This window comes from Ailuropoda melanoleuca, chromosome 12 (genome assembly GCF_002007445.2).
Source record: "Ailuropoda melanoleuca isolate Jingjing chromosome 12, ASM200744v2, whole genome shotgun sequence".
In the NCBI taxonomy this organism is placed as follows: Eukaryota; Metazoa; Chordata; class Mammalia; order Carnivora; family Ursidae; genus Ailuropoda; species Ailuropoda melanoleuca.
The window spans coordinates 17933619-17957889 of record NC_048229.1 but is presented as its reverse complement, the minus strand read 5'-3'; the positions used below and the strand labels follow the sequence as shown (position 1 = coordinate 17957889).

General features: G+C 40.2%; 1 protein-coding gene across 1 annotated transcript in view; it reads right to left on the bottom strand.

Annotated features, from left to right (window-relative positions):
• The window catches only part of LOC100467711 (solute carrier family 5 member 4), a 39910-nt gene extending 24578 nt beyond the window's left edge, over positions 1-15332 (bottom strand). The window contains exons 1-6 of the mRNA XM_034638771.1: positions 15198-15332; positions 14113-14184; positions 12130-12234; positions 10022-10081; positions 8192-8296; positions 3835-3940 (exon numbers count right to left, since the gene is read on the bottom strand). Coding sequence (XP_034494662.1) covers positions 3835-3940; positions 8192-8296; positions 10022-10081; positions 12130-12234; positions 14113-14184; positions 15198-15332 — 583 coding nt within the window. The remainder of the gene's footprint in view (positions 1-3834; positions 3941-8191; positions 8297-10021; positions 10082-12129; positions 12235-14112; positions 14185-15197) is intronic.
• Positions 15333-24271: the final 8939 nt, after the last annotated feature.

Genomic DNA, 24271 nt, shown 5'->3' with positions numbered 1-24271 from the left:
GACAGAGATAGAGACAGCCAGCGAGAGAGGGAACACAAGCAGGGGGAGTGGGAGAGGAAGAAGCAGGCTCATAGCGGAGGAGCCTGATGTGGGGCTCGATCCCATAACGCCGGGATCACGCCCTGAGCCGAAGGCAGACGCTTAACCGCTGTGCCACCCAGGCGCCCCGATCTTGTTTCTTTTTAATCCATTGTGATACCGTATGTTTTTTTATTGCAGCATTTAGTCCACTTACATTCAGAGTGATTATTGAAACATTAATTTAGTGCCATTGTGTTACCTGTAGAGTTGGTGCTTCTGGTCATGTTCTCTAGTCCTTTCTATTCTCTGTTGCTTTTGGTCTTTTTTCCTCCACTCAAAGAGTCCCCTTAAAATTTCCTGCAGGACTGGTTTAGTGGTCACGAACTCCTTTAGTTTTTGTTTGGGAAACTCTTTATTTCTCCTTCTATTCTGAATGACAGCCTTGTTGGTCTTTAACTCATTTTGAGAGTATTTTTGTATATGGTGTGTGAAAGTGGTCCAGTCTCATTCTTTTGCATGTATCTGACCAGTTCTACCAACACCATTTGAAGTGACTGTCTTTTTCCCATTGGATATTCTTTCCTGCTTTGGCAAACATTAATTGACCATATAATTGTGGGTTTATTTCAGGGTTTTCTATTCTGTTCTATTGATCTATGTGCCTATTTTTGTACAAGTATCATACTGTTTTGATAATACAGCTTTGTAATATAACTTGAAGTCTGGAATAATGATGCATCCAGCTTTGCTTTTCTTTTTAAAAATTGCTTTGTCTATTCAGGGTCTTTTTTGGTTCCACATAAGTTTTAGGATTGTTCATTCTAGTTCTGTGAAAAATGCTGTTGGTATTTTGATAGAGATTACATTAAATGTGCAGATTGCTTTGGGTAATACAAAATTTTTTTCCTTTTTTTTATTTTACAATTTTTATTTTGTTATATTAGTCACCATACAGTACATCCCCAGTTTTTGATGCAATGTTCCATGATTCATTATTTGCATATAACACCCAGTGCACCATGCAATATGTGCCCTCCTTAATAAATACCCATCACCGGCCTATCCCAATCCCCCACCTCCCTCCCCTCTGAAGCCCTCAGTTTGTTTCCCAGAGTCCACAGTCTCTCATGGTTCATTCCCCCTTCTGTTTACCCCCCCCGCCTTCATTCTTAATAATATTCATTCTTCCAGTCCATGAACATGGATATATGGATGTCTTTCCATTTCTTTGTGTTGCCTTCCATTCCTTTCATCAATGTTTTATAGTTTTCAGAATATAGGTCTTTCACCTTTTTAACTAGATTGATTCCTAGGTATCTTATTATTTTTGGTGCAATGTAAATGTGATTCCTTCCTTAATTTCTCTTTCTGCTGCTTCATTATTAGTGTATAGAAATACAACAGATTTCTGCACATTGATTTTGTATCCTGTGACTTTACTGAATTTACTTATCAGTTCTAGTAGTATTTTGGTGGAGTCTTTAGGGTTTTCTATGTGTGGTATCATGTCATCTGCAAATAGTGAAAGTTTTACTTTTTCCTTACTAATTTAGATGCCTTTTATATCTTTTCACTGTCCAATTGCTGTGGCTAGGACTTCCAGTATTATGTTGAATACAAATGATGAGAGTGGACATCCTTGTCTTGTTCCTGTTCTTAGGGGAAAAGCTCTCAGTTTTTTCATTGAGTGTGATGCCTTCTATGGGTTTTTTTCCATATATGGCCTTTATTATGTTGAGGTATGTTCCCTCTAAACATACTTTGTTGAGGGTTTTTATCATGAATGGATGTTGTACTTTATCAAATACTTTTTCTGCTTCTACTGAAATCATCATATGATTTTTATTCTTTGTCTTAATGATGTGATGTATCATGCTGATTGATTTGTGAATATTGAGCCATACTTGCAACCCAGCAATAAATCCCGCTTGACCTTTGTGAATGGTTTTTTTAAAAAAACGTATTATTGGAATCAGTTTGCTCGTATTTTGTTAAGGATTTTTGCATTTGTGTTCATCAGAGATACTGACTTGTAATTCTTTCTTTCTTTCTTTCTTTTTCTTTCTTTCTTTCTTTCTTTCTTCTTTCTTTCTTTCTTTCTTCTTTCTTTCTTTCTTTCTTCTTTCTTCTTCTTTCTTTCTTCTTTCTTTCTTTTTGGTAGTATCTTTATCTGGTTTTGGTATCAGGGTGGCACTCATCTCAGTATGAATTTGAAAGTTTTTCTTCTCTTTTTTTCTTTCTTTGGAATAGTTTGAAAAGTACAATTATTACCTTTTCTTTAAATGTTTGGTAGAATTTGCTTGTGAAGGCATCTGGTCCCAGACTTTTATTTATTGGAAATTTTTTGATTACTGATTCAATTTCATTTCTGGTAATCAGTCTGTTCCAATTCTTCCTGCTTCAGTTTTGGTAGTTTATGTGTTTCCAGGAATTTATCCATTTCTTCTAGGTTAATTTGTCAGCATATAGTATTTCATAATGTTCTCCTACAATGCTTGTATTTCTGTGGTGTTGGTTGTTATTTCTCCTCTTTCGTTTGTGACTTTGTTCATTTGAATGCATGCTCTCTCTCTCTTTTGATGAGTCTAGCTAGACGTTTATCAATTTTGTTGATCTTTTCAAAGAACCAGATCTTAGTTTCATTGATGTATTCTATTGTTTTGTTTGTTTTTTTTTAGATTTTATATCATTTATTTCTGCTGTAATCTTTAATATTTCCTTCCTTCTGTTGATTTTGGGTTTTGCTTGTTCTTTTTCTAGCTCATGTAGGTGTAAGGTTAAGTTGTTTATCTGAGATTTTTCTTGCTTCTTGAAATAGGCCTATATTGCTATAAATTTCCCTCTTAGAACAACTTTTGCTGCATCCCAAAGGTTTTAGATCATTGTGTTCTCATTTTGTTCGTTTCCATGTACTTTTTGGTTTGTTCTTTGATTTCTTGGTTGCCCCATTTATTGTTTAGTAGCATGTTATTTAACCTCCATGTATTTGTGGTCTTTCCAGGTTTTTTCTTGTGGTTGATTTCTAGTTTCTTAGCATTGTGGTCAGAAAAGATGCATGGTATGACTTTGATCTTTTTTAATTCATCGAGGCTTATTTTGTAGCCCAATATGTGATCTGCTCTGTGGAATGTTCCATTTGCACTTGAAAAGAATGTGTATTCTGCTGTTTTAGGATGTTTTAGTTCTGAATATATCTATTAAGTCCATCTGGTCCACTGTTTCTTTGTTGTTTTTCTGTTTGAATGATCTGTCCATCAATGTAAGTGGGGTGTTAAAGTCCCCTACTATTACAATTGATTAGTTAGTTCCTTTATGTTTGTTATCAACTGTTCTGGTGTTTGGTGCTCCCATGTTGGGTGCATAAATATTTACAATTATTATATCTTCTTGTTGGATTGTGCCCTTTATTATTATGTAGTGTTCTTTTTTGTTTCTTTTTACAGTCTGTTTTAAAGTTTATTTTGTCCAATATAAGTATCGCTACTCTGGGTTTCGTTTGAAAACATTTGCATGATAAACGTTTCTTCATCTCCTCACTTTCAATCTGCAAGTGACTTAAGGTCTGAAATGAGTCTCTTGCAGGCAGCATATAGATGAGTCTTGGTTTTTTAGTCACTCTGTCATCCTATAATACTGAGGATTCTGTTTGTTTTGCTCTAGTTGTGTTTCTAGGCCTGTGCCTGACTCTCATAGTGCAAATAAAAGGATAGCCATAAGCTCAGTGGTCAAAGCTAATATTGAAGTTGCTAATTGCAGATTGGTGTGAGGTCAGCAGAAGTTAGCATAACTGAGCTAAACAGGCAACAAACTCACCAGTGATTGTATAAATAGCAGTAACAGCCAAGAGGATGAAGATCGCCAGGTAAAGGTCCAATCCCAAGGCCAGCTTGATGAATATGGCTCCAGAAAATATATCGGACTAAAAAGGGAACAGTCAGGATGGGAAAGAAACATGCACTGCATCACTTAGCTCTTCTTTGATGACTTCTTACTAATATTTGCTGTATCTATACATGGCATCTCTGTAATTCAGTTAGGAACTCCTTGAACGCCAGATCTCATCCTCAGAGGATTAATTATTGGACTGACCATAAAGAGGAACAATGAGTGAGTGAACAGAAAGTGAGAAACATCTACACTATAGCTTGCATAGACTACTCTTTCGTGGTTGTCTGCAGAGAAACAATGATAAAAACCAGAATAGTAGATATGAAAGACACAGTAAAGCAATGGTTTTTGTTAAGGAGGAGGATACTTGAACACATTTGGTGTGGTAGAAAATAAGAAGAAAATATTAAAGAAGGGTAATTATGAAGCAAATTCTAGAAACATTGAGAAGAGTTGGGATGAAGAGTAGGCACAGGTTGAGGGGTTGGCCTTTGAAAAAAGAAGACTCTTCATCTTCAGACTGGTGGAAAGAAGGAAAGAATGAGGCAAATGTAGATTGTTTAAGTGGGGGATGAGTGTCTCATTCTTAAATTTTCTAGACAAAGTGGGAGATGAGCCTTTCTGATAATAGGCAGAGGTCTAGCAGATAAAAAAAAAAAGTTGTGGATCATTTAGAATAGTTATTGAGAGGACCAGAGAAAAATCATAAAGAAACACAGATAAAAGGATTATCAGTTGAGGTTTAGAGGCCAGGAGGGGGTCCCGCAGAGATCAGGTTCACCCTGTACTACCTGGATGCCTGTGCCTGCTAAGTGTGCCCCCCAGCCTCTTGGATCTTTCTTCAACACAAACTTGTGCGGGCCCCACTTGGATCCACCCCATCAACTCTGATCCCCCCAGGTTCCATATCAAAACCCAAAGCCAAACCAAAACCTAGACACATCACATAAGCATGTTAGTTAGAAACACAGAAGTAAAATCCCTGAGTGCATCCACAGAGTAACCGGGAAGGTGGATTCAACCAGGTTTGGAGTTTTTCTTGGGGAGTTCAATGAAAGGAAAGATATTGACAAAGAAATTGAGGCTATGTGCAGAAGAGTGATTATAAGGATGGATCATGGAATCTAAGAAAAAGGAAAGCATGAGTGAGGTGAGGGAAAGGATAAGATGTCAGGATTCAGAATTGGAAGAATTGGAGATAGGTTTCTTTGTAGAACTTGAATTTGGAAGGGTGTCACAGGATATGGTTAACTTTCCCCCCTAATATTTGAAATAAAACCCAATGTTTTATCATCCCACTAGACTTTTCTGTGGGTGAAAAGTCTGTTCTTGATTATTTGAGCCTAGAACCTGACTCTGAGTTACAAACACAAATTACTTTCTGCAACTTTATCACTGGGTTTTCAAGGAATTCAACTGCTGTGTAAATTGAGTTAAGATTAAACTTTTTAAAAAATAGGATATTTGCAAAAAAATTATTTACCATTTCAAAAAAGATATCACCTACTGAGATGCCACCCATTGTATTTGAGTTGCCATAAAACATAACCTGCATCTGTGTGCATTTATAGCTGTCACATTCATACTGATTTACATAGCGGGGGTAGTTATTTAACCACAACATTAGGCCTTGTATATTCATGCTGAATAACTTACGTATTAAAACACACATTATCATATTATTAATTTCTTGACTTTAATTTCTCCTACATATTTTAATTAAACCATTAAATTGATAGTTTTGAAATTATATATAAGCCTCTATTACCAGTGATTTTTTTTATTGTGGTAAAATAGATAACATAAAACTTGTCATTTTAGCATGTACAATTCAATTGGATTAATTAAATTTACAATGATTTTAAAGTATTTCTCATGAAAAAAGGAACAGCTCATGATACAGGATTTTCTTTTGCTGTTAAAAGATATTATTAGGACAACTGTCATAGCTGAATAAGGTCTGTAGGTTCCGTATTCGTTTATCAAGATTAAGTTTGAGAGGCCAGTGATGGGTAGTAAGGAGGGCACATATTGCATGGTGCACTGGGTGTTATACGCACATAATGAATCATGGAACTTTACATCAAAAACTAAGGATGTACCGTATGGTGACTAACATAACATAATAAAAAATTATTAGAAAAAAAGATTAAGTTTCGGATTTTAAAATTTGCAGCAGGTTTTCTAAAAAGAATATCAGTGTGTTTAAGGCATACAGACTGAAATATTATTTATTTATTTACTTACTTATTTTTTATTCATTTTTATTATGTTCAGTTAGTCACTGTACAGTACATCAGTTTTTGATGTAGTGTTCCATGCTTCGTTAGTTTTGTATCACACCCAGTGCTCATCACAACATGTGCCCTCCTTAATACCCATCACCCAGCTGAAATATTTAGGACTCAAGGTGCATCCCGTCTGCACTGACCCTCAATGTAGGTATTATTGGAGGTTGAGAACCAGTGAATAAGATGATGTCTTTCAAACCTGGGACAGGGTGACTGAAAGCTGCCCTATCCTAACTCTTCATAATGATCTGTTTAATGAATAACTAGAATAGACTCTGTTATCAGAGTGTAATAATATACAAAAGGTCGTGCGTAAGATTAATCACTATTAATATCATTTTAAACATAACCTTGTGGGTAAGAATGGACCCTTGCCCACTGTGTCTTTCCAGCCAACCGCAGACCTTGCACAGTTATACCCATGCTCTTGGCCTTTCCTGCTCCTCCGTCTAGCTCCCTAAGAATCCATGCCCTCTCCACCACCTCCTAGGAACCTTCCACTTTCAGAGGCGCATTTGGTCACTGTCATTTTGCTCCAGCACCTTGTTCGTGTTCTTTAAGACCATAAAATCTAGATGTTAGAGCCAGAGGAGAAGCGGGAAATCATTGAATCCCCCCTACTTGTGAGATATGCAGGCTCCTCTGTTTCTCGTAGCCTCTCCTAAATTTCCCATCCTGAGGACTGGTTTAAGCACCCCCTGCCTCCACCATGAGAGGACGACATCCAGTTCTACCCACCTGGGACCACCCCTTTTCCTGGGTGTCCGTAGCGTATCTCCTATACTTGTCCACAAAATCTATTCCAGCTCACATCTTAATATATTTTCATATATTGTCATAAAGTGCTAACGATTTCATGTGTATAATTCTTATATCCTTAATCATACAGTGAACTCCTAGTGCACAGGAATCTTTATCATCTCTGGCACAGATACTCAGCAATATAGAGAGTGCTAGAAAATGCTCACGTTGCATTAGGAAGCTCATGCCATCTAATCTGAGCAGCTGGTTTACTTATGACAAGGGTTCAACAGAAGAGCAAATATGAGGTCAGCTTCTTCTCTCATGAACTTCCAAGACCAGAAATTTGGAGGAATTATTTCATTAGTCACCAAACATGAGGAGCAAATGTTACTCTTTGTTTTCTTTTTTTTAAGTGTTTTTTTATTATATTATGCTAGTCACCATACAGTACATCCCTGGTTTCTGATGTAAAGTTCGATGATTCATTAGTTGCATATAACACCCAGTGCACCATGCAATACGTGCCCTCCTTACTACCCATCACCAGTCTATCCCATTCCCCCACCCCCTCCCCTCTGAGCCCTCAGTTTGTTTCTCAGAGTCCACAGTCTCTCATGCTTCATCCCCCCTTCTGATCTACACGCGTTACCGAATCCTCAAATCCCTTTCTTTCTCCTCAATGATTATCTCCAAGGAATTTAGCTTTCCGAAAACCTTAGAATTCTTCTAAGACTTATTTGTGACATCTGTGTAATAAGGGCAGTCTTAGAGGATAAAATATAATAAATTAAAGAAGTCAGTTTAATAACATGAAGCATTTTCCTTCTGGTTCATGTGCCAGATAATCAAGCTGAAGATGAAAATATAAACCCACACTGGTTTTGACAAAGAGAATAAAAAGGCTATTTGCAGTGGAAAGGCAGGGGACTAGAGAATCCGCCTCCTTTCTACTACTAAGTAACTGTGTTACTTGAATGAGATATTTTCTTCCTCCTGTACATCTGGGTTTTTTTCATATGCTTAATGAATAGGTGGGTTTACACTCTGGAGCTTCTCATGACTTGTAGTTATTTTACTCTATGAATGCAGGATTTCTAAAGCTCCTTTTCTTTTTTCATAAAAACTCAGTCGAAAGATCCTAGGTAGTTTAAGACACCCATATGGCCAGACACACACACCCATTTCTCTGATTACAGCTCCCCCAAAGTAATCTTAAGAATCGAAAATGCCAGGAGCATGGAACTCACGGAGATTCTCAAAGCCACACAGATGAAGAGGGAGAGGACAGAGAGGTAGATTTGGAGTCGCTTTCCACCAAACCTCTTCCTCAGATATTCTGGCATAGTCATCACCTGCAGAAACAGACACCAACAGGGATTCACCTTCAGAGCCCAGCACCTCCAGATGATTCCACAATTACTAAGCTCCTGTGCACCTGTCCATGTGTAGCTCTGCGTGGTACCTTAGGAATACAAAGTTGAGAAACACACAGTCCCTTGGGACAGCAGTGAGCCTGGCATAAACACAGGCATCGGAATCAGATATCTTAGGATCCAGATCCAGATCTTAGTACATTTACTAGAAGTGTGACCTTTGGCAATCGACAACCTCTCTGAACCTCCATTTTCTCATCTGTAAAGTGGGAGTTTAATATGAAATTAGTTATAAAACACCCACAACAATACCAAATGCATGGTAGATGCTTAACAAATAATTTTTATTATTTTCACCAATAATGCTGCTGTCTAGTAAAAAGAATGTTATTTAAAAATAACCGCAATGAATGGTTACATAATAAATGGATAATTAAACAAATTGCTAATATATACTTGGGTATATATTTCTGTGATTATCTTTTTAAAATTATTAATATGCTCAGTTACCAACACATAGTACATCATTGGTTTCTGATGTAGTGTTCAATGATTCATCAGTTGCGTATAACACGAGTGCTCATCACAACATGTGCCCTCCTTAATACCCACCTATGTGATTATTTTTATTGAAAAGAAGAGAATTACATTAAATCCCTACTGAGAGAAAAGTCTGAGGTTATCCTTACTGAAATATGAGATTAACTATGTGATGTGTGAGTAGTACAAGGAGCAGCTTTCCGGTTTCTTCATAGCAGATTAAGCTCACGAGTTAATCTCCCCCAGTATAAAAGAATACATATTTCTATAATATCAAAAGCAAAAAAAGGAACACACTTGGTGGCTCAGAAACTGTGTGGAATCCCCTCAAACATGGCAAACCACAACTAAAAATACATGCGTGAATACTGTGGCATTGGTCTTTGTCCCAAAGAGAGCATCCTTTAACAGAAGTTGTTTGAGACTGGTACTAGAAAGGACCCAAGATGAGCAAAGAGAGAATGTATGGTGACCTGCAGAGGTACAAGCCAGAAGGCTCATTTGTTGAGCACCCTCATCCTGAGAATTATTCCAGGATATAACACCTCATGGCCTTAGCACCAGCAGCAGAAGCATAAATGTGGGAGCTAGGCTCAGAGCCACAGAAGTGGTTGAAAACACCTGGGTTGAAGGGGGCTGGTGTAGCTGTGGTATGTCACCCTTAATTAAAAAAAGAAATTACAGGGGCGCCTGGGTGGCACAGCGGTTAAGCGTCTGCCTTCGGCTCAGGGCATGATCCCGGCGTTATGGGATCGAGCCCCACATCAGGCTCCTCCGCTATGAGCCTGCTTCTTCCTCTCCCACTCCCCCTGCTTGTGTTCCTTCTCTCGCTGGCTGTCTCTATCTCTGTCGAATAAATAAATAAAATCTTTAAAAAAAAAAAAGAAATTACAAATCTCAGAATGGCAAAAATTGGAATGAAGAAAAATACCATGTGTTGGTGAGGATGTGGGGAAATGGGAACCCTCACAAGAGTGATCAGCAAGAAGACAATGGACTGTAGCCAATTTCAAGAGCAATTTGATAGCATTTAGTGGATTTATGTAAGCGTAAGCCTAGAGGTCCTGGGACAAGGGATATTACCCAGATTTCATGACTGAGCAGGAAGAATGAGCGATTAAATGAATGCCTGACAGATGCATGAGAACATTTGCAGATACTCACGTCTGCCTTGATGTATATGGGGACAAAGACCCAAGCTAGAACCAGCAACAGCAGCGAAGCCTGCAAAACAAAACAAAACCAACCAAACAAACAAAAACAGAACAGAGTATGAAGTTCAAGACGCTTGGATTGTGCGATTTATCACTTCATTACCTCTGAGTCTGAAAATAAGATAAGTTTGCATGGATCCTGTCCCACTCAACCAATTATGAGCCCAAGACAGCTGTGGATTCCTTTCCGCTGTTTCCATGACTCAGACACCACACTTTCCTGGGGCTTAAGGTGGGACAAAAGATGTGTGATGTATAATGGATAGAAGATAAGAGATCCAAGCCCAGCTGGACCCCTGGAAGGTCATACAATTTTTGCTAAAAGGAATAATTCTTGAATGGAAGGAATTATATACACGGTGACAAAGCAATGAGAAAACAATTTGGTGGTAAAAGAGTATTCCCACTGTCCCTCAAGTCTTGCCAGATAGAATAATGATAATAGGATAATCTTATATTAACAACTATTTACAAAGAATCATGACATATATCCCTCATGCTGCCATCACAACAATCAGGTGGGACAGATACGATAAGCAGTTATTCCTGTTTTATGGAAGGGGAACCTGAACCTCACAGAGATTAAGGAAGTTCAAGGTCACAGCTAAAAGAGCCATGCTCTTGGCAACCTGATAATCACACCCACTGGGGCCATAGGGCATGTTGTTCACATCTCTGGAAGCTGGCTCCATCCTGGAGTTTATGGCACTATCAAAACCAAACTTGGACCATAGGTCATGTCTGGAGACTTGGTCCATTCTGGAGTCCCTGATACTACTAACGCAAAGCTAGGGGCAAAATCTTCAACAAGGGAGGGGTACAGGCATTTTTGATAACTCAAGTTCATTTCCTAAGTTCATCCATGCATGATCTGTTTACACTTTCACTGTGATCTGACTTTTTTCTGCATAAGCATCTCCTTCTGACCGAAATGTATACACATGTGCATGCAAACACCAGAAAGGATACAAGAACAGAAAAAGCTCAGGCAACTCAAGAAATACTAATGCACGTGGCCAGCCAAGTGCTAGATGATGGGGTGATATGAATGACACGAGAGGAGATGGTCCCTTCCTTAAAGGATTTAGTGTCTAATTAAGAGGGCACAGCTTCTACTGGTGAAATGGCAATAGAGCTATTAGGAACTCAATCACAAAGTCTTAAAAAAAAAAGTCTTGTAAATTCTATCTACTATCTCTAAATTATTCACTCCTTACTCTGCTGTCACTTCCTTATCCAGGTCCCACTTGGTCAGTTTCTGTTCATCTATCTGGTATCAGCTCCACGAAGCTTCTTTGACATGTGTCAAGTCTGACCCATCATCTGGGATGGATGCCCCTCCTGTGTGAGCTCTCTCGACCCTCCATGCTGCTTCTCAGCTTGTGCTTTCTACTCCAGAGTGAACAGGCATTTGTCTCTCCCGCTGTGATGTAAGCTTCTCAAAAGAAGGGACTATTGCTTTTTATATTTTTCTATTCTCTGCATCTAGTTCAGAGCTGGACACATAGTGAAATAGCTCAGCGAGGAAAGAAAAAAATGGGAGCTAAAATGATCAAGGAGGTCAAGTGAAAGTGGGGAATGAATCATTTAGAAATGACATTCCTGGTGGGAATACTGCTTGAGTGAAATCTCAGAGGTGAGGAATAATGGGACTGGACTGGCTCAGGCAGGCAGAATGGGGCCACACAGGGAAGGCCCTGAGTTTCAAACAATGAGTAGGTTACAATGAAAAATAGAAATCAAATCGAAGAGGAGCTTATCCTATACAGACTCCCAGAAAAACATACCTGGGCGGAGTTTGGATTTAAAGGAAAAAGCCTAGAGAGTGGACCATCTGAGCTGAGGCCAAATGGGAGGTCCAGTTTATTTGTTTTAATTTTCTTAAACCTTTATCGAGGTATAGCTGATATACAAAAAATTGTGTTTATTTAATGTATACAATTTGATGAGTTTGGACATATGCGTACATCCACGAAACCATTACCATAATTAAGATAATAAACATAACCATTATCTCCAAAAAAAAAAAAAAAGGAAAAAGCCTATGATGTCACTTACATTCCATTCAAATGCTGCAGTGGCAATTCCTGAAGCCGCTCCTGTCCCAGCCAGCCCCACAAAGTGGCCGCTGCCGATGTTACTAGCGAAGAGAGAGGCGCCCATCTGGAATCCGAGAGAACAGACTAGTATCAGAGTTAAAAGACCCAAATCAGATTCCTTGAAAATGGGTAAGTGTTGAGATGTTTCCATCACACCACCTTAGGGCGAGTCCTGTGGGCTGAATCCAGCCAGTCACCAGTTTTTGTGTGGTTGGTAAGCTAAAAATGTTTTTTACATTTTTGAATGCTTAAAAAAAACCTACCGTATGGTGACTAACATAATATAATAAAAAATATTATTATTAAAAAAACCTAAGGAAGACCAATATTTTGTGAGATGTGAAATTACATGAAATTCAAGTTTCAATGTTCATAAATAATTTTATTGGAACATAACCACGCTTGTCAGTTTTACATACTCACTCTGGCTGCTTCTGTGTTACAATGCAGAGATGTATGGCTGCGATGGACTGTATGGCTCATAAACTCTATGGCACTTCATAGAGAGGCTGGCAGGGGAATGTTAATTTATCTACCTAGACATTCTGGGGTGAGCCTGTCCTTGGCCAAGAACTGCCAGACCTCCCGTTGGCCCCTTCACTCATCATCAAGGACTGCAAAGGTGGGTAGGAGGAAGCTCCTCTTCATTCTTCCAGCCCTAAGGACTCTCTTCTCACCTACCTCCTCTTCCATCACATTGTCTACTGTATTTAAGTCTCAAAGATGAGAAGAAATCTCTTGAGTAGGCAGGAGCAAGCGCTAGTCCTGACAAAACAGAATTGGGATATGGGACTGCTGCAATGCCCATTCCTCCATTCCCACCTTTTCAGCCTTCTGTAAGATCACCTTTCAGACGTTTGGGGCCAGGGGATTGGATTGAGCTCATTTGTGGTTGTGGGATTGGTTGAGCCTTGACTGTTTCATAAAAACAGTCTTAAGAAGGCAATGTCTGATTGGACACTCTGATAAAAATCCATTTCAAGCTTGCAGTTGGTTTGCTTCAACCGCTCTGGCCAGGTCATTTCCCAGTCTCCACTTTAATTCATCCTACTTAGAAGATCCGTAAAGGAAGAATGTATTGAGCACCCACTCTTATTACCCAACCCTCTGCTCACACTCTATGGATTCAAAGAAGAAGATGCAGCCTTTGGTGCCATGGGACTCTTGCCGAGGAGGTCAGACATAAAAATCCAGCAAGGATGAGATCAACTGGGCAAAAGTCAAAGAGGAATCACCATTCAGAACATCACAGGGAACTCACAACCACTATCATAACTTCATGGATCATAAGGACTAGACCGTCAGGCTAGATTGCAGGGTGAGGCTTCTCAAATGAGGCAGGGCTTGAGATGGGTGTTGGAGGAGGAGAGCAGAGAGGGGGATGCTCATCCAAACAAGAGGGGCAGCACTGGTTCAGGATTGGGATCAATGGGGCGCCTGGGTGGCTCAGTCGTTAAGTGTCTGCCTTCGGCTCAGGGCGTGATCCCGGCGTTCTGGGATCAAGCCCCCCATTGGGCTCCTCCGCTGGGAGCCTGCTTCTTCCTCTCCCACTCCCCCTGCTTGTGTTCCCTCTCTCGCTGGCTGTCTCTGTCGAATAAATAAATAAAATCTTAAAAAAAAAAGAGGATTGGGATCAAAGAAGGAATGTGCTGGGGATGGTAAGGAGTCAAGGCAGAAGATTTTTGTTGAGGACCAGGGAAAAAATATGACACAGAGCTGAACTGAATCTTCTCAAATGCCACATTACACTTGCTCTCATAATGGGTGACACACTGTCATTTACTGGAATGACAGGGCAGAACCTTGGGGTCAGGGATTTAGGAAAACACACCAGCAAGTAGGCAACCAATGCACATCAGAAACTAAGCATTCCCGTGTTTTCTTTACTCACTCTAAAACACGCACACAGGAAATTTATCTTTGGGAAATTCTGCCCACTCACCGGCCACCAGGCTATATCTCGACCAGCCAAGAAGAAACCTCCAATGGTGCCCCGGTTGGTCTTCAGCATTGCCTGAGCAGAAGGGAAGACATGTGAGGGTCAAACCACCACAGGAGAACCCAGCCAGAGCGTTCATATAGTCACGCTTTCGACACTCATAAACAGAAACATTTTCCTAGAAACCGTGATATAGCAACAAATTTACCATGCACGTATTGCATGGTGCACTGGGTGTTATACGCAAGTAATGAATCATGGAACTTTACATCAAAAACCAGGGATGTACTGTATGGTGACTAACATAACATAATAAAAATTATAAAAAATAAATAAAAGGGGGCGCCTGGGTGGCACAGCGGTTAAGCGTCTGCTTTCGGCTCAGGGCATGATCCCGGCATTATGGGATCGAGCCCCACATCAGGCTCCTCTGCTGTGAGCCTGCTTCTTCCTCTCCCACTCCCCCTGCTTGTGTTCCCTCTCTCGCTGGCTGTCTCTGTCAAATAAATAAATAAAATCTTAAAAAAATAAATAAATAAATAAAAGGTTTTCAAAATCATAATTTCATAAAAATGGGAGGACTTTTAAGAAATCATATTCGTCAACTTCTGTCTTAATTGCTCTATTTTCATTAATGAAAGCAATGTGGGGTGTCACTAAAGCTGTGCTTGGAAGTAAATTTGCAGCTTTACACTTGTTACTAAAAATAAAGAATGAATGTAAATTAATCAAGCATCCAACCGACTCATTTAGAAAGTGAACAAAATAAAGAAAATAAAAGAAGTGCGATAATAAAAATAGCATCTTTATTCGTGATGCTAGGAGTCGGCAATGCTGAACAGACTAAGTCGGAAGGTCTCACTGCTGGCTCTGTTCAAATGATGGGGTTGGTAGGAGAATAAATTAACTGAAAAAGCATTATTTACATCATACACGGACAATGATTCTGAGAGAAGCATAATGAAATCTGACAGCTGTTAATGTTCTCTTAGCTTTGTCACATTGTCACACCACAACCCTCCCTCCCTCAGACATTTTAACCCTAAGCTTTGTGCCCACCATGAATACCCCTTTGGATTCCTACATACCCACAGCCCGACAGCCATCACCACCATGAAATAGATGACAATGACAGAGATGTCAGCAGCATTTTGGATGCGCTCTGACATCTCAGGAGGACCCAGGGTCCCAGTCACGGTGCTGGGGTTTAACGTGCTGGCCATGGCTGCAGGTGGTGCTTTTCCTTCCCAAGGAGGGCCCTTTCCTTATATAAGCTCAGGGTTAATAATTAGCCTTGAGTAGTAGGGCATGCTATCACAGCCAGCTCCTGAATATGGGGACCTTTAAACCTCTCTGAAGCTCTGAGACCCTGGTTCTCCAGCAGTCAGTGTTGACTTAAGTGGATTATGGGAATGAGCAGTGAAATAAGAAACAGAATAAGAATTGCAGGTAAAGAGTGGGGGTTCACTAAGTGGAAAGATGGGTTTTTAAGATTTGACCAGGTTGATTGAAGATTAGGAAGAAACGAAGGGAACAAGGAAGGAAGGAGGGAAGGAAGACAGAGTGAAGGGGCAAGAAAAGAGCCAAGAGGGACAGTGGGTGAGGGTCCTTCATGGAACAGATAAGATTCTTCATCAAAGGGGCACCTGGGTGGCACAGTGGTTAAGCGTCTGCCTTCGGCTCAGGGCGTGATCCTGGCGTTATGGGATCGAGCCCCACATCAGGCTCTTCCGCTACAAGCTTGCTTCTTCCTCTCCCACTCCCCCTGCTTGTGTTCCCTCTCTCGCTGGCTGTCTCTATCTCTGTCAAATAAATAAATAAAATCTTTAAAAAAAAAAAAAGATTCTTCACCAAGGAATTATATCCCTTGAAAGTGAAGTTAATTGTGCATTTCACGGGTTCCAAAGTCTCATATATCTCTGGAATAGGTAATCTAAGCGGGCTTTATATGACACGTTAGGACCATGGTGGCCCATGCAGGAAAGAGAAGTGGCTCTACGAGCAGGGTTGTTGTGGGGCCGAACCAGAGGTTTTGACAATGGATGATTTTGTAATAGTGATTTTTTGATTTGTACTTCTAATGCATTCCTTTTCAAAGCTGAATAATAATATATCATTGCATGTATAGAACACATTTTGTTTATCTGGGGGCCCAGGACCTTATCAACTAACTAAAGTTAAAAGTAAGTCCTCGACGTTTCTCTTCCCTCCGTATTTTTTGTTAAAATAATGTGGTAAAATATACAAAACATAAAATTCACCATTGTTGGCATTTTTTAAAAAAGATTTTATTTATTTATTTATTTATTTATTTATTTATTTATTTATTTATTTGACAGAGAGAGAGAGAGACAGCCAGCGAGAGAGGGAACACAAGCAGGGGGAGTGGGAGAGGAAGAAGCAGGCTTCCCAGCAGAGCAGGGAGCCCGATGCGGGGCTCGATCCCGGGACTCCGGGATCACGCCCTGAGCCAAAGGCAGACGCTTAACACCTGAGCCACCCAGGCACCTCTAGGTTGGCATTTTTTAAAGTAAGCTCTACACCCAACATGGGCTTGAACTTACAACCCCAAGATCAAGATCACATGCTCCACTGACCGAGGCACCAGGCACCCTCACTGTTGTCATTTTTTAAGTGTATAATTCAGTGGCCTAATTTTCCATATTGTGCAACTGTTACCATGATCTATTTTCAGAACTTTCTTTTTTTTTTTAAGATTTTATTTATTTATTTGACAGAGATAGAGACAGCCAGCGAGAGAGGGAACACAAGCAGGGGGAGTGGGTGAGGAAGAAGCAGGCNAGGCTCATAGCGGAGGAGCCTGATGTGGGGCTCGATCCCGTAACGCCGGGATCACGCCCTGAGCCGAAGGCAGACGCTTAACCGCTGTGCCACCCAGGCGCCCCTATTTTCAGAACTTTCTTATCATCCCTAACAGAAGTTCTCTACCCAATAAACGATAACTCCGTGTTCCTTCCTCTTCCTACCCTTAGGTAACCTCGATTCTACTTTCTGTCTCTTTGAATTAGCCTGTTCTAGGTACCTAAAATAAGTGGAATCATATTGTATTTGTCCTCACGGGTCTGACCTTTTTCACTTAGTGTAATGTTTCCGAGATTCATTCATGTCGTAGCATATATCGGCACTGCATTCCTTTTCAAAGTGAATAATATTCCATGCAATGGAATCACATTTTGTTTATCCATTTATCTGTTCATGAACATTTGGGTTATTTGTATCTTTTAGCTATTGTGAATGATACAGCTATGAACATCGGTGGACAAGTATCTATGTGAGTCCCTGCATCCAATTCTTTGGGTACCCACCCAGAAACAGAATTGCTAGTTCTTATGATAATTCTATACCTAACATTTTAAGGTAACCCCTCATTGTTTTCAACAGTAGCTGCATCATTTCATTTTCCTACCAGCAATGCACAAGGTTTCCAATTTCTCCATATACTCACTAACATGTTTTATTTTCAGTGTTTAAATTATAGCCATCCTTTATACATGGAAAATTACATAGGTGTACATACACAGACACGCTCAAGTGTGCTCAAAGCAGGTGAAATTGAAGACACTCTGTGGATTGTACCAATATCAATTTCCTGGGTTTGCTATTGTACTCTGGTTGCGCAGTATCTTCACATGGGGGAAGATGAGTAAGAGTGAACAGGACTTCCCTGTACATTTCTTTGCAACTTCCTGGGTATCTATGATTATTTCAAAATAAAAAGTTTAATAATAAAAAATAAATAAATAAATTATAGCCATCCTTGTAGGTGTGAAGTATCTCGTTGTGGTTTTGATTTGTACTTCCTTTTTTATGCTTTTTTTTTTTCTTAGAGAGAAAGAAAGAGAAAGAGCGCATGCCCATGTAGGGGGATGGAGAGAGGGAGAGAGAGAATCTTTTATTATTATTATTATGTTCAGTTAGCCAGCATATAGTAAGTACATCATAAGTTCTTGTTGTAGGGTTCAATGATTCATTAGTTGTGCATAACACCCAGTGTTCATCCCAACATGTGCCCTCCTCAATACCCATCACCCAGTGACCCCATCCCCCCACTGCCCTCCCTTCTGTAACCCTCAGTTTGTTTCCCAGAGTCCGGAGTCTCTCATGGTTTGTCTCCTCTCTGATTTCTTCCCATTCAGTTTTTCCTCCCTTGCCTGTGGTCCTCTGTGCTATTCCTTATGCCCCACGCGAGAGTGAAACCATATGATAATTGTCTTTTTCTGCTTGACTTATTTCACTTAGCATAATCCCCTCCAGTTTCATCCATGTCAATGCAAATGGTGGGTATTCATTCTTTCTGATGGCTTAGTAATATTCCATTTTATATATGTACCACATCTTTATCCCATTCATCTGTTGAAGGACATCTCATTTCCTTCCACAGTTTGGCTATTGTGGACATTGCTGCTATGAACATTGGGGTGCATGTGCCCCTTCTTTGCACTACCTCTGTATCTTTGGGGTAAATACCCACTAGTGCAATTGCTGGGTCTTAGGGTAGCTCTATTTTTAACTTTCTGAGGAACCTCCGTACTGTTTTCCAAAGCAGTTGTACCAGCTTACATTCCCACCAATAGTGGAAGAGGGTTCCCCTTTCTCCACAACCTCACCAACACTTTTTATTTCCTATCTTGTTAATTTTGGCCATTCTAGGTGGTATATTATTGTGGTTTTCATTGAATTTCCCTGTTGGCTAATGACGTTGAACATTTTTTCATGTCTCTATTAGCTATTTGTATGTCTTCTTTTTTAAAATAATAATATATTTTTATTATATTATGTTAGTCACCATACAGTACATCTCTTGTGTGTCTTCTTTGGAGAAGTGTCTGCTCATGTCTTCTGCCCATTTCTTGACTGGATTATTTATTTTTTGGAGTGTTGAGTTTGAGAAGATCTTTAGAGATCTTGGATATCAACCCTTTATCAGTATTGTCATTTGCAAATATCTTCTCCCATTCCGTGGGTTGCCTCTTAGTTTTGTTGACTGCTTCCTTTGCTGTGCAAAAGCTTTTTATCTTGATGAAGTCCCCAAAGTTCATTATTGCTTTAGTTTCCCTTGCCTTTAGAGACATATCCTGAAAGAAGTTGCTGTGGCCGATGTCATAGAGGTTACTGCCTATGTTCTCCTCTAGGATTTTGATGGATTCCCATCTCACATCAAGGTCTTTCATCCACTTAGAGTCTGCCTTTGTGTATGGTGTGAGAGAATGGTCGAGTTTTTTCTTCAGTGTATAGCTGTTCAATTTTCCCAGCACCATTTATTGAAGAGAGGTTTTTTTTCCATTGGATGTTTTTTCCTCCTTCGTCAAAGATTAGTTGACCATAGAGCCAAGGGTCCATTTCTGGAGTCTCTATTCTATTCCACTGATCTATGTACCTGTGTTCGTGCCATTACCATGTTGTCTTGGTGATCACACCTTTGTAGTATAGCTTGAAATCAGGCAATGTGATGCCCCCAGCTTTGTTTCTCTTTTTCAACATTTCCTTGGGGTTTTGGGGTCTTTTCTGGTTTCCACATGAATTTTAGGATTGTTCCAGCACTTTGAAAAATGTCATTTGTATTTTGATTGGGATGGCATTGAAAGTATAGATTGCTCTGGGTAGCATAGACATTTTAACACTGTTTATCTTTCCAATCCTTGAGCATGGAATGTTTTTCCATCTTTTTGTGTCTTCTTCATAGTGTTTCATCAGTGTTCTGTAGTTTCTAGGATATAGATCCTTAACCTCTTTGGTTAGGTTTATTCCAAGATATGTTTTTTTTTAAAGATTTTATTTATTTATTTGACAGAGATAGAGACAGCCAGAGAGAGAGGGAACACAAGCAGGGGGAGTGGGAGAGGAAGAAGCAGTCTCCTAGAGGAGGAGCCTGATGTGGGGCTCGATCCCATAACGCCAGGATCACGCCCTGAGCCGAAGGCAGACGCTTAACCGCTGTGCCACCCAGGTGCCCCTATTCCAAGATATGTTATGGTTTTTGGTGCTATCGTAAATGGAATCGATCCCCTAATTTCTCTTTCTACAGTTACATTGTTAGTGTATAGGAAAGCAGCTGATTTGTGTGCATTGATTTTCTATCCTGCATCATTTGTTTTTGTAGTGGATTGAACTTTATTGTCAAAACATCCCCAGTAACTGGACTCAATGAGATACCACACTACCTGGGACAGAATGGTTAAAATAAACCCTCCTGACACCTGCAGACATTGGTGGGGGTGGGGAGGAGGTGGATACTTCAGAACGGACTGCTGGTGGAATGTTAACTGGTACAGCAACCCTGGAAACACTTTGGCAGTTTGTCACTGGCAAAGGAAACATGCCACCACAGTCTGACCCAGCTGTTGCACATCTGCCCATTTTCCCCACACACGTGAAGACGTGATCCCACTGAACCCTGGTGCACGAGTGTCTGCAGCAGTGTTATTCCTAATAACTACAGACTGGGAAACCAGTCAGCAGCCCTTCAGCAGGTGAGCAGTTACGTCACTGTAGCACGTCCATCTTATGGAATAGTAGTCAGAAAGGCACAAACTGTTGACATTCCCAGCTTCCCAGATGAATCTTCAGTGAATTCTGTGAGTGAACAGAGGCAACCTCAGAAGGCTCGCGGGAGTCCATGAATGTGACTCTTGAAATGACGCGCTCTAGAGTTGGAGAAAGCAGCGGATTCCAGGGTGTAAGGAGGGGCTGCATGGAGAAGGGAAAAGGGTGGCAAGGAATGAGATAACACGCAGGGTCCCAGGGGCCATGGATGTGTTCTCCATCTTGACTGAGTCCACGTCACTAAGTTGGGATATTGCAAAACTAGAGTTTTGCATGATGTTTCATTGGGGGCAAGTTGGTTAAGGTCCTTGGGATCTCTTTGTATTATTTCTTACAGTTGCATGGGGGATCTACAAAATATCTCAAACCATCTATTTCAAAAGAAAAAGGTTCATTAGAACACATAAGCCATCTGATCTGTCACAGGACCCTTGTTTGAGTTTTTAAAGTTCTTTTGGTGCGGGGACATGCTTTCTAGGATATCTACTGTATTAAAGTGGTTGAGGGGGCGCCTGGGTGGCACAGCGGTTAAGCATCTGCCTTCGGCTCAGGGCGTGATCCCGGCGTTGTGGGATTGAGCCCCACATCAGGCTCCTGTGCTATGAGCCTGCTTCTTCCTCTCCCACTCCCCCTGCTTGTGTTCCCTCTCTCGCTGGCTGTCTCTATCTCTGTCAAGTAAATAAATAAAATCTTTAAAATAAATAAATAAATAAATAAAGTGGTTGAGGTGTGGGTTTTCCACTCTAAACGTGATCAGTCTGATGATGTTCCATGTGAGCCTGAATGAACTGTGTTCTGCTGATGGCGGGTGCACTATTTCATCAATGTCATGTCGATCCAGTTGAGAGGTGGTCCTGTCCAGTTCATGCTTACTGATTTTATGCCGGACGCATGTAATGATCTCTGAAAGAGTGGTGTTTAGTGCCAGAAGCGTGCATTTGTCTATTTGAACGTAGGTCCACTAAGGGAGTGGATTTGTCCGTTGGTCTTTCCGTTGAATGAGTTTTTGCATCACACATTTTGATGTTGTGTTGTTAGAGGCATGTCTGTGAAAGATTGTTCTGTCTGTTTTGAAAAATGACCCCATAGCATTATGGAATGATTCTTTTAATCCCTGCTGATTTCCCTTGATCTGTGAAGTCGGCTTTGTGTGAAATGTATTTAGCTGCTCTAGATTCCTTTGAATCTGTGTTAGCGTGACTTCACATTTTCTTTATCTTTCCTTTTAACTTCATCTGTGTCCTTATGATCAGAGTGGTTTTCTTGTGGAATACATACAGGTGCTTGTTGTTTCTTTGTGTGTTTTGAGTGAGTAAAGAGACAGAAGTTTATTAAGTGAAGATACAGAAAAAGTTCTCAAGAGTGAGAGGGGTCCTGACAGGGTTGCCACTGAGGGCCTTTAGGGTTGGTCTGTTGTAGAAAGCTAACCAGGGAATTTAAGTCCTTTTAACATCTCTATTATTATCACCATTGAGAAGGACCAGTGATAATACCTTCAATGGCTTACTTCCTTTTCAGGGTCTGGTTATTCTTTATTGGTCAGAGGTGATTATCCTAAAAAAGACACCACATGCCTAGGGCAGAGTGGTCTGGTTTGTTCCCTTATCTCTGGTTTCCCCACACCTCCACATTTTGGGGATTTCTGTGAGCCTGAGCACATAGCCCCATATCTATCTCTCCCCACCAAGCCCCGCCTGCCCTTTACTCATTCCTTCCCCGGACTAGTAACCCTAACTACCTTTTGGGGAAGGGAAGTTTCTATTCTACCTCTTTTTCCTTCTCTAAAACACTTAAGCATGTCTTGTGATGGGCACCTGAGTAGCTAAATGGATTGAGAATCCAAGTTTGATATCTGCTCAGGCCATAATCTCAGGGTCCTCAGATCAGGCTCCAGGTCTGGCTCTGAGCACAGCGGAGAGTCTGCTTGTCCCTCTCCCTCTGCTCCTCCCCTGATCTCGCTATCTCTCTTTGTCTCTCTCATAAATGAAGACATAAATATTTATTTATTTATTATTTATTATTTTATTTATTATTTTTTTGTTATGCGATGTTAGTCACCATACAATACATCCTTAGTTTTTGATGCAANCAAAAGTGATCTATAGTTTCTAGCATATAGGTCCTTTACGTCTCTGGTTAAGTTAATTCCAAGGTAACGCATGGTTTTTGGTGTTATTGTAAATGGGATGGATTCCCTAATTTCTCTTTCTTCAGTCTCGTTATTCGTGTATAGAAATGCAACTGATTTCTGAGCATTGATTTTGTATCCCACCACATTACTGAATTGCTCTATAAGTTCTAATAATTTGGGGATGGATTCTTTTGGGTTTTCCATATAGAGTATCATGTCATCTGTGAAGAGAGACAGTTTGACTTCTTCTTTGCCGATTTGGATACCTTTGATCCCTTTTTGTCTTCTGATTGCTGTTGCAAGGACTTCTAGTACTATGTTGAATAATAGTGGCGAGAGTGGGCATCCTTGTCGTGTTCCTGATCTTAAGGGAAAGGCTTCCAGCTTTTCCCCATTGAGAATGATATTCGCCATAGGCTCTTCATAGATGGTTTTTATGAAATTGAGGAATGTGCCCTCTATCCCTACACTCTGAAGTGTTTTAATCAGGAAAGGATGCTGTATTTTGTCAAATGCTTTTTCTGCATCTACTGAGAGGATCATATGGTTCCTGACTCTTTTCTTGTGGATATGATCTATCACACTGATTGATTTGCGAATGTTGAACCACCCTTGCATCCCAGGGATGAATCCCACTTGGTCGTGATGGATAATCCTTTTAATGTACTGTTGGATCCTATTAGCTAGGATCTTGTTGAGAATTTTGGTGTCCATATTCATCAGCAATATTGGTCTGTAATTCTCCTTTTTGATGGGGTCTTTTCCTGGTTTGGGATCAAGGTAATACTGGCCGCATAGAATGAGTTTGGTAGTTTTCCTTTTGTTTCTATTTTTTGAAACATCTTCAGGAGAATAGGTATTATTTCTTCTTGGAATATTTGGTAGAACTGGCCAGGAATCCGTCAGGCCCTGGACTTTTGTTTTTTGGGAGGTTTTTGATCACTAATTCAATCTCTTCACTTTTTTTTTTTTTTACTCTTTAGAATTTTTACTTTTTATTTTTTTTAATGATTTTTTAAATGATTTTTTAATTATATTATGTTAGTCACCATACAGTACATCCCCGGACAATCTCTTCACTATTAATCAGTCTGTTTAGATAATCAATTTCTTCCTGTTTCAGTCTTGNTCCTGTTTCAGTCTTGGTAGTTTATAGGTTTCCAGGAAGGCATCCATTTCTTCCAGGTTGTTTAATTTATTGGCATAAAATTGTTGATAAAAGTTTCTAATGATCCTATTTCATTGCTGTTGGTCATGATCTCTCCCCGTTCCTCCATAATATTGTTAATTTGGGTCCTTTCTCTATTCTTTTGAATAAGTTTGGCCAGTGGCTTATCGATCTTATTTATTCTCTCAAAGAAACAGCTCCTAGTTCTGTTGATCTGCTCTACTGTGATGCTGGTTTCTAATTCATTGATCTCTGCTCTAACCTTGATCAACTGCCATCTTGTGTGTGGGTTAGGCCTG